Genomic DNA, 10,000 nt, shown 5'->3' on the forward strand with positions numbered 1-10,000 from the left:
TTGCACACTTGTAATACCGCTCGACAGTCGCGTTAAAGTACAAGAGAAGCTACAGCGGCTCGGTTAGGCTAAGAGTGTCCGTGCTAGCTCAGTTTAGCCTGGATACGCACCGTTTGTTAGCCGAGGTCGGCTGAAGTGGAGCTCGGCGGCAGTCTGTTGCGGTTTCACGGGTCACGGGTGAGCTCAGTCGTTGCTCGTAAGCACAAAGGCAGAGCGACAAAGGGAAGCGCCATACAACTTCAGCCTCTCTCTCTCGCCCTCCTCCTCTCTCTCTCTCTCTCTCTCGCCCTCCTTCTCTCTCTCGCTCTCTCCACTGTTTTCCTTCTGGCTTCCTTCAGCAATGCTTGAGGATGCTTAAGAGTACTGCGCATGCGCGGCATACGCCAACTCTAAACTGTCAACATCGAATAAAAGATTTCCAGATGAGTTTACCACAATGTGGGGGGGAAATTAAACTTAACGAAGGAGGACCCGCTGTGTGGATTTCAGGCCATTAGCATTTTGTGTAGCGACAGTTTGAGCATATGTGCAGATGCTTCAAACTGGGTCCTCCGCGACGCACGGGGGCGCTGTTGTCAGTGTGTTCAAATTCCATATGCAGAGGAGAGGAAGAGAACTTGCCTTGCTCCGCCTGTGGGCAGATATTAGCTCAGCTGCGCCTCTTCTCTTTTGCACATTTGTCCACGGGGAAGATAACTGCTATCGGGGTAAAGATGCCGATGTTTGTGGTAAACACTAATGTGGCCAAAAGCGAGGTGCCGTCTGCTTTGCTGTCCGAGGCCACAGAGGAACTGGCCAAAGCGATGGGCAAACCTGCACAGGTACGTAAGGCCGGGATCGCGTCTGCTTCAGGTGTGAGGGCGAATCATCTTTAAGTGTTTAATAAAGAGAAACAAACGCTGTCTTCTGGAGGAGTAAGATATGTGCACCAGTTTGTGATTGACAGCAGCTAACATGGCAGCGATCACGCGTTATTGCTGCTTTCATAAACCTGATTTCTTATGCAAGCGCCTGTCTTTTATTTACACAGATTAACTCTTGGTAGATGATTGATCGGTGTCTGGTTTTTGAAACAAGCAAGTTAAGCAACGTCTATATTGTGTAAATAGACCTCTTCAACTTACCCAATTTCTTTACTTGTGTTCGAGTCGAGTAGTTGGGTAATATCATGAAATCAAACGTAAGCTGCAGCGTAAACTCTAGTTGATATAATATATGGCGTCATTTTGCTGCATGAATGTAGTGCATCATCCATCACTTTGAGTTTTGAGCGCGTGATTACCTCATGCAAAACATTCCAGCGTTACAACCCTGAACAAATCATCCACCAATAGGAGCGGGCGGTTTGTTCTCATGAGGACCTTCTGATTATACGCAAAGAACTCTGATGCATCAGTGAAAGACAAAATAAGATCATGAAAATTCAAATTTTAGAGATTTCTTTAGTCTGCTTCCATTATAATGGAATTTATCATCCTCTCCCTCTCTCTCCCTCCCTCTCCCTTGTCTCTGTCTTGCATGTTATTTCCTAATGCATGACTGTGTGTGTATTCCTTCTTTTGTACCTCTGTATATCACACTGGAAGTTCCTTTTACACACCCATTCGTGGTGAGGGAATCTCATGGAAGTGCCTCTCTGGAGCTTTCTTCCCTTTTTCCTCCTACATTAAGATCTTCTCTGGAGTTTTTCCTCTGTTTCCTTGAGAGCTGTGGGCGGGGTCTGGAATTTTCCTGCCGTTGTGGGTCTGTAAAGCCCTTTGAGACACTGTGTGTGATATTGGGCTGTGCAAATAAAATTGACTTGACAAAAACAATATTTTTAGAATTTACTACAAAGAAGTTTCCTTGTGTCGAAAACAAGGCAGAGTGACACAAATCACTGCACAGGAAAATGACACTTAATTTCCAATATGCAAACTATTTTTGATTGCGTTCTGAGCTGTCTGGGTCATGTTGGCAAAGCTTAATGTGATAATGTAATAATGAGATTGAGCGTTCTCTGGGCTGACATCAGTTCCCCCCCCCCCCTTGTCTGTCTCACATATACCACCAGTACATAGCAGTCCAGGTCAACCCAGACCAAGTGATGCTGTTCGGAGGGAAGGGAGATCCCTGCGCTCTGTGCTGCCTCCGCAGTATTGGCAAGATCAGCGGTGCTCAGAACAAGCAGTACTCTAAACTGCTGTGCGGGCTGCTCAATAAACACCTCGGCATCTCTCCTGACAGGTAGGAATACTAATAACAACAATGCATTTTATATGAATTATATAAATTATATATAATTATATGAAAGTATTATGACATCAAACAAGACAGAGAACATTTCATAAATGGAATGAAAAGGAAGGAAGAAGATGTCGGTGCAATGTAACAATTAGAGTTAGGATCAAACTGGATAAGCCAGTTTGGAAAGGTGTGTTTGGAGACGTAGAGGTGAATCAACATGACATGCTCATTGTTAATGTTCAGTCTCATTAATAGTTTGTCTGTTTGTCTCTTTCAGGATTTATATTAACTGCATAGACATGGATGGAGCCAACGTGGCCTGGAACAACTCCACCTTTGGCTGAGTCGGATGACATCACACAAACGATAAAAGCATTCCAGCATTTCCCAACATGAGCATATACAGTAGTTACAATTGGCAAAATTAAGCAGAAGATTGAAATCATGAAATCATACAGATCACTTAGTTGGCTCCCTTTGCTTTGCAATGAACCTGTCAACTTAAAATGCAATAAAGCACATTTAGATCCCAAGTTGTCCTGTTTTCCTTACTTGTTTCCAGTGATTTGCATACTGTTGTTTGAATTCATTCAGACTGAAACTTGACTTTTGTGAAATTACAAAACTGGCCCAGGTCCAGCCAAGTTCATATGAAGGTCATGGTGAATCCACACCGTTTGGCTTTGGACATCTATGAAGCTGAAACTTTAGAATGAATCTCCCAAAAGTGCTTCAACTATAACATCTATAACGTTTTACGGTGTACAGCAAAGATCAAATACTAATATAGATGTTATTTTAAACTATTTACCTTGAGCCAGGATTCAGCTTCGTGATTGGCTGAGCCGAGAAGCCGTCATCAGCGCGAGCCTTTTTGGGCATAGTTTCTACATCGTCTGAGCGTTTAGTGGCATAGCTGTACCACGTGTGTTGCTATGGTAACCGACAGGGGTTGAGGTTGTACGTCTTCTGCGCTTACAAAAAGGAAGCGAACACCTATTTGGACCATTAGTTTCCTTTTATATTTACACTTTAACTCGGTATTCGGCGCTATTAACCGATTAATCCCGTGAACTTTACAAAAAATATTAGGTCGGTGCAAGATGACGTAGTTGTTAAGCGCCTTGCCTGTCTCAAGCGCGAAGCCGTCTTTGCTCTCGATAAATTTCTCGTAGGCGTTTTAGCTAAAACGTACACGTCATGTAGAAGAAATGGCTTTAAGTGTAAGTTTAACGTAACAATGCGCTTGTCATTCCACGAGTGAAGGAACACGGAGCCTTATTAGCTTAGCTGCTAGTTGCTCCTCTTCGGTAAGCACATCTGTCAAACGTCCTGACGTTTGTTTAGCCGCTGTAACTTCGCTCACTAACGCTTACAACGCGAGCAAATCTGTTTTAATTAACACGAATTAAGTAGTTTTTTTTTAAACATGTATTATTATTTTTATAAAGCCAAGACTAGCTAACACAGGGGCGAAGGTAGAAATGCCACCTCAGCTGCGTTTCTATCTGGTATAAGTGGGAATTTAAGGCCTTACTGTTGTTTTCTGAGTAGTAACTGTGGTCTAATTGTAATATTTAGTTAAAGGTGCGTCTGCCGGTTCATTGTGATGATGTTTGCAAACTGGTTCTTAACTTTGAGCTTGGAAATGTGGAGATTTAGGTGCTTGTTGTAAAATCTTAATTCAATACTGATCACAAACCTGAACTTTGACCTTTTATATTCAGGTAAAGCAGGCAAGTAAGCTGCATCCGCTCACCTTCATCATGTCGGACTACCTCACACGGTGTTTCAGGGCACAGGTGACCACAGCTTTTAACTCCATAATGAGGGCGACTGTGCACGAAGTCACCCAGATATTTGAAAACAGCTTTAAGGACTATAAAGTGGAGCTGTCGCAGAAAGGAGAGGAGATCATCAGGCTGCGGGTGAAGCTACAGGAGGCAGAGATGAAGCTGAGAGCCACGGGGGACGGAGGGGACGACGACGTGAGCGCAGAGAAGAAAGACTCACATTCTCAAGATGTCCAGTCTCCATATCGACCAATCCCTGAACATTACAAGATGGAATCTGAAGGTACAGTGTTTACATGGAACGATCGACGTGTCAAACAGTTTGTTTTGAATGTTTGCAGAGAGATATTCCCGCTTAAACCCCTGAGAAAACTTGACTTACTATACCCTTTTCCTTAAATGAATTCTGGTACCTGTATCTGCCTTGTTTTTTGTGTGCAGAACCTGATGACTGGTGTGCCCCCCTGGGCTCTGAGAGTCTGGCCAAGGAAGAACATGCTGTGTGTCCCTCTGTGCCACTGCGCCCACTCACTATTCCGCTGTGGCACATCCCGATCAAGGTATGTGATGTTTTCTATAGGTAGATCAACTAGGTAGATCACCTAAGTGGATCCTAAGTACATCATTCTTGGTGATGTAACAATAACATTTGTATTTTAGGCACATGGCAATGACGACAGATCCTCCCAGCTACCTAGTTATGGCCAAAAAAACGCTGTCAAACAAGAAATCGCCGACGTACCGGTCACGTTGGGTCGTAGACTGAGAGGGGGAAATGTACTGGTGTCAGAAAAAGGAAAACGAAGCAAGCGCCGGGCAAGGGACATTGATCCAGAAGCTAAACCTGAGACTGAAAAGGAGACGGTGACATCTGATGTCAAAGGAATGTTCCCCTGCAAGTCCTGTCCACGGGTGTTTGATAAAGAATTTGGCCTCCATGTACATGCACGGTCACATCGGAAGTGCACTTCTTGCAGAAAGGTGTGCTCCACTCCAAGCGCTCTTAGATATCATCAAAGGTCATGTAAAAGATTCCAGACAACGCTCGCAAAATACAGCACTCGCCTTCCACAACAAATTCCCGAGACCCATGAAGAACCAAACCAAAGCCAACCAAGTGAGAAACTGAATATTACCAAGAAAAGCAGCCCTAGCTCTAACAAACACGAGGCGTTACCTGTACCAGAAGACACATCTGACAACACGATGTATGTGTGCAACCTGTGCCCGAGGGAATTCCAGGCAAAAACGGCACTCAAACAGCATAAAGCCAAAATGCACAAAGCACAAATGAGGTGCCTTGACTCTATTGGAGAGCTGTCCTGGACCAGGCCTTTAGAGGGGTTAGAGGAAATCCAAGAGAATTCTGATTTTCCCAGCAAAGACGTTAACCAAGCCGTTAACCAAGATGACAGTCAGGATTCTAGCAAACGCGCTGGAAAACGAGACAGGAAACCGCAAGAAATGGGGACCCGCTGCTCCAAAGGGTTCATGTGCTCGGTGTGTAAGAGGGTCGTGAAGACCGAATTCCTACTCACCCGACATTTCCGTGTTCACGAAAGGGAGAAACCGTGCACAGGTCTGGTGTCTGGTAATGGTTCTACCCCAGATAAGGTGCCGTGTCAGCATTGTGGAGTGGTGTTACGCAGCCATAACAGCCACAAACAGCACGTTTTGAGATTTCACAAGATCTGGCCTCATACCTGCAACCTGTGTGGCGAAGGTTTCTCTACTGCAGAACGCCTCCAGAGCCACAACCAGCGTTTACATGCCAACGCCAATATAGAAGTTACAGTTTAATTATTTGAACTCTGGAACATTTGATGTTATTTAATTTAATATAATGTCGTTTTGTTTTGTAGGTTTTTTTTTAGACTCACCTGTTGCTTCTTCAGGAGTACAGGATACTCATTTTAAACTTTCTGCTGAGGTTCTGTTGGCGATCGTCTGGTCTTTATCAACTCTTGCAGTCGATCTGGATGTGGTATCACATTTATTTATTTATCTGAAGTGCTGAGGTGTAAAGTATGACTTTTTTTTATTACAACAGTCTCACAGTCTCTAATTTAGTGAGATATGTAATAAATTATAAAGTATAAAATTCTAAACAGGATCGCAGCTTACGGCCTCTTAATTGACTTACTGCTGTTTGTTTACAACAGTGATCAATGCATTTTTAAATAAAGCTGTAACAGTTCATTTCTGATATCTGAAACATTTCATTCAGCTGTGGTTCCTGCATTTTGGGATATTCAGGCTTTTTGTAAAGTCTTTTAACTGATTCTTGTCTGTTGTTTTTTAGTTGTTTATATGTTGATTATGAATCCGTCCTTACTAATGTGAAGCTGAACATTTTTTTTATTTTTTATTATAGCACTACGCGGTTATTTTCTGACATTATTGTAAGAAATATAATCTTGCACTTGGCTTAAATCTCATTAAAAACTGCAAATGCAGATCAAATGATCGGCGGCATCGTCGTGTTCTTCTCTCCTGTTGGATTTATTACGCTGCAGTGTGACACAAATATCGCGGGATTTACCATTTAGAATCACGTCACAAATACATACCTCAGCTGCTAGGCGCTGTTAGCATGACGACGAGCGGCTGTTCCTGAACGTGACCGCTGGGTATGCGCGCAGATTTATTTGCATTAAGACCAACTGAGTTAATTGAGTGTCAGAAGCTGTTTATGACTTGCATACCTGGTTGCTTAGTTACCGTTAGCCCGTTAGCTTGACGGTTAGCAGAACAGGCTACGCTTCGTTGGCTCCCTTGTTTACACGTTAGCTTGATGTAGCTAGTTTACAAACAACATGCGCTTATCCATACATGCGTGTGTTGTTTGTTTAAGGTAGTGTATACATAACCTACATGTGTTGTGCGTTATTATCATACTGTACAAACGGTTGTGTTACACCCCATCATCTGTCATAGCCGCAGGTAACATTAGCTTTCCAGGTATCATAGGTAACTTGAACGCGTGCAAAACTCTAATTAAAGCGCAACTAAAGTGGATTTAAACGTTTAAGATTAACTGAAGTGGTCGCTGGGGACAGGTGGGCTCCCAGCATGACATCATCTCATGGCAGTCCATAGAAACCAGTGCAGGGGAGACTACACTGGTACCCTGAACGCCCCTCAGCTCTCTCAGAAGGCCGGCGTGAGGAAGCCACAGTGGTGCCACTCCATCCTCAGCACCAAGAGAGCGCCGCCAGAGAAACAAAGGACAATGGAGGCTGTGAGGAGCGCCTTCCACGCCCAGCTGGCCACCGTCATGGACTCGCTGCTGGCGGCCGCCGTGTGCGAGATTGCCAAGATCTTTGAGAGCAGCCTGTGCGAGCAGCAGGCCGAGCTGGCGCAGAAGACGCAGGAGATCTCATCGCTCCGAGGCAAGCTGGAGAAAGTGGAGAGGATGAGGCTCCTGGTGAAGGCCGGAGGAGCTGGAGAGGAAGGGGACAGAGATGGACAGAGCAGGCCGAGGCAGCAGAGCCACACGGGATCAGGTGAGACGGGGAACCTCAGTGTGGGAGGGAGAGTGTGTGTGTTCGACCTCCAGGTTGTTGTGAGATGAAGTCCTTTAACTTGCTGAACTGTCACTAGAGACTCAGACTGACCTTATCTGCCTCTATTCTTGCAGGACAGAGTGTTGGGAAGGCCCCTGCCCCTCACGCTGACCCAGTAGAGGGGCTCAGTCAAGGCCTGGTTGGGATGAAGGAGGAGGCCACAGTCCAGGATGGAGCCTCAGTGAAGCACGAGGTCTGAACAAACAAATCCCTCCATCATTCAGCAGTTGTATAAGATTGTGGACAGCAGAAAGAGCAGCATGACAGGACATCAACACGCTCTCCTCGTTGCTTTCCTGCATGTTTCAGATTTGTTACTCTTCTCCACAGCGCTCAGGATCTCGGCCCACCCTGGGGTCCGTGGCGGTCCAGACCCCTGAGGGAAGCCTTGCTGCTGTGGACCCACTGTGTGCCACACAGGCCAAGGCCAAATGTGAGGGGCAACCCTGTCATGAGCCTATTATGTGTGTGTGTGTGTGATGTGTTGAGTCGTCCATCATGTCCTCTGTCTTTTCTGCAGTGTCTCATTGGGATCAGGGCAGTCGTAGCGCGGACCACCAAGCCCCCCAGGAGCCGGCCTCCGCCCCCTTTCTCTCCATCTCCCAGAGCGGACGTTGTTCCCCCAGGCCGGACCCCAGCTTGGCTCAGCCAGGCGATTGGTTACCGGGGTTGGACCCTAGTCGAGGCAGTATGTCTGGCCTGGAGAACCTCCAGGCAGACGGCACACACTGCTCCGGCCCGGCCAGCACAGACGCGCCCTGCTTCAGACCCGGCTTCGTTTCCGACGAGACCAGCAACGAGGACGACGGCAGCGGCGGTGGCGGCTCCTTCCCCTTCCTGGATCAGGGGACCGAGAACCAGAACTCTGACCAGAACTCGGCGCAGGGCCAAGGAGCGGGACAGCGGCATGACCCGTCTCAAGCTCCGTCTGTGGACTCATTGTGGAGAAGCAGGGAGGAACGGGGCGGCAGGGGCGCCGGGGTTCCTCACAGCCGGAGGACTACATCTTTCTCTAACAGGGACCCTCTCCGACCGCAGTCCAACACGCAGTCGCTCACCCTCCGACACGCAAACACCCTCAACCACCCGGCGGCTCCCGGCGGAGGGAGCGGGCGCCCTTACACCTGCCCGTACTGCACCAAGTGCTTCACCTACCCGTCCCACCAGCGCCGCCACCTGTTACGCCACACGGGTGTCCGGCTGCACCCCTGTCAGTTCTGCGACAAGAGCTTCCTCACGCCCTCCGAGCTCACCGTACACACCCGCACACACACAGGCGAGAGGCCGTTCGGCTGCGCCCAGTGCGGGAAGCGATTCGCCCGCAGCGGGAACCTGAGGGCTCACCAGCGGGACGTCCACATGGGGAAGAGGCCCTTCGCCTGCTCCGAGTGCGGGAAAAGGTTCGCTCACAGGGGGAACCTGAGGGTGCACAACCACAGAGTCCACCAGGGGGACCCCTACTACATGGACGACCAGCAGGAGCCAGACATCGGCCCCAATCCCATCTGAAAGAGAGAAGGAAGAGAGAATTCTGCACTTTACTTTTGTTCGTAAACAAAATCATAGCATTCTGGTTCCGGTTCTGGTTCAAGGCGTTCGTACCAATAAAGCTCTTTGTATTCCATGGTGCAGTAGATGTAATTCTGAATGATAATAAGATAAGATCCACTGATGCAGAAGCAGCACTTCTCCTCCAGGATGAAGCTTTGTTTCATTCTTTTCTCTCTTTGTAAAATCACTGAGCAGATCTGGAAATATTTATTGCTTGAGTTGAATCCCCTGCAGTCGTTGTCTTTCATATAGAAAGACTGGTAGTCTTAGTGTTACTGTGGCATGCAGAGGTAGGATAGCGTGTCTCTTCCTTGACTTTGTGCCCACATCTTCTCCAACTTGAGTTCTGATTTGAGCTATATTGTGATATAAGTATGTTTGTTATTGGAATGAGTAAACCATGGTGTTGATAAAGCAGAGTGGTGCCCTGTTTCTGTCCAAGCTAAATGAAATTAAACTGTATATTCATGTGAAAGTATTTCTCCCGGCATGTTTATGTTGAGTACAATGTTGCAATACGCTGCATCAAACACCAGGGGGCGGTGTTAACAACAGAGAGATGGACAACGTTTGGAACAGATGTTTGGAACGTCGGCATATTTAACTGTGTTCTTTGTAGTTTCCTCCTGATTTTTGCATGTGTGTCAGTCTCAGCATATCTCCCCAGCGTGTGTGTGTGTGTAGTTATATTCCTCCCCCTGCATCTCCTCTCGCACTGGCCTCTATGTTACTGTTGCTTTGGGATTTCTCTGTTAATTGCTTCTGCAGGTTTCCTCTCTATTACAACGCTGCTACTACACCGCTTTGGCCTTTTACACACACGCTCCGGGCGTCTGGGACGTGTGGAGGATGACGGGTCATTTG

The 10,000-nt window shown here is 46.9% G+C and overlaps 4 protein-coding genes across 4 annotated transcripts in view; 3 read left to right on the forward strand and 1 right to left on the reverse strand.

The window, feature by feature from the left end:
- The window catches only part of LOC143007942 (uncharacterized), a 4,992-nt gene extending 4,466 nt beyond the window's left edge, over window positions 1–526 (reverse strand). Inside the window, exon 1 of the mRNA XM_076159454.1 lies at window positions 111–526. The gene's annotated coding sequence lies outside the window, so the exon portion shown is untranslated. The remainder of the gene's footprint in view (window positions 1–110) is intronic.
- Window positions 527–593: 67 nt separating this feature from the next.
- On the forward strand, window positions 594–2,759 carry mif (macrophage migration inhibitory factor). The gene is made up of 3 exons (XM_076159492.1): window positions 594–821; window positions 2,054–2,226; window positions 2,504–2,759. Exons 1-3 carry the CDS (start codon window positions 714–716, stop codon window positions 2,568–2,570), a joined length of 348 nt encoding a protein of 115 aa, XP_076015607.1. The 5' UTR covers window positions 594–713; the 3' UTR covers window positions 2,571–2,759.
- A 374-nt stretch (window positions 2,760–3,133) lies between these two features.
- Window positions 3,134–6,441, forward strand: LOC143007945 (uncharacterized). Its single transcript, XM_076159457.1, has 4 exons — window positions 3,134–3,536; window positions 3,954–4,302; window positions 4,461–4,579; window positions 4,680–6,441. The coding sequence occupies exons 2-4, from the start codon at window positions 3,993–3,995 to the stop codon at window positions 5,817–5,819; spliced, it is 1,569 nt and encodes a 522-aa protein (XP_076015572.1). The 5' UTR covers window positions 3,134–3,536; window positions 3,954–3,992; the 3' UTR covers window positions 5,820–6,441.
- A 137-nt stretch (window positions 6,442–6,578) lies between these two features.
- LOC143007944 (uncharacterized) lies at window positions 6,579–9,602 on the forward strand. The gene is made up of 5 exons (XM_076159456.1): window positions 6,579–6,649; window positions 7,079–7,525; window positions 7,660–7,778; window positions 7,916–8,018; window positions 8,106–9,602. The coding sequence occupies exons 2-5, from the start codon at window positions 7,105–7,107 to the stop codon at window positions 9,092–9,094; spliced, it is 1,632 nt and encodes a 543-aa protein (XP_076015571.1). The 5' UTR covers window positions 6,579–6,649; window positions 7,079–7,104; the 3' UTR covers window positions 9,095–9,602.
- The last annotated feature ends 398 nt before the right edge of the window (window positions 9,603–10,000 follow it).

Source organism: Genypterus blacodes, unplaced genomic scaffold, assembly GCF_046128005.1.
Source record: "Genypterus blacodes isolate CSIRO-AG114 ecotype Tasmania unplaced genomic scaffold, CSIRO-AGI_Gbla_v1 ptg000098l_1, whole genome shotgun sequence".
Classification (NCBI taxonomy): Eukaryota; Metazoa; Chordata; class Actinopteri; order Ophidiiformes; family Ophidiidae; genus Genypterus; species Genypterus blacodes.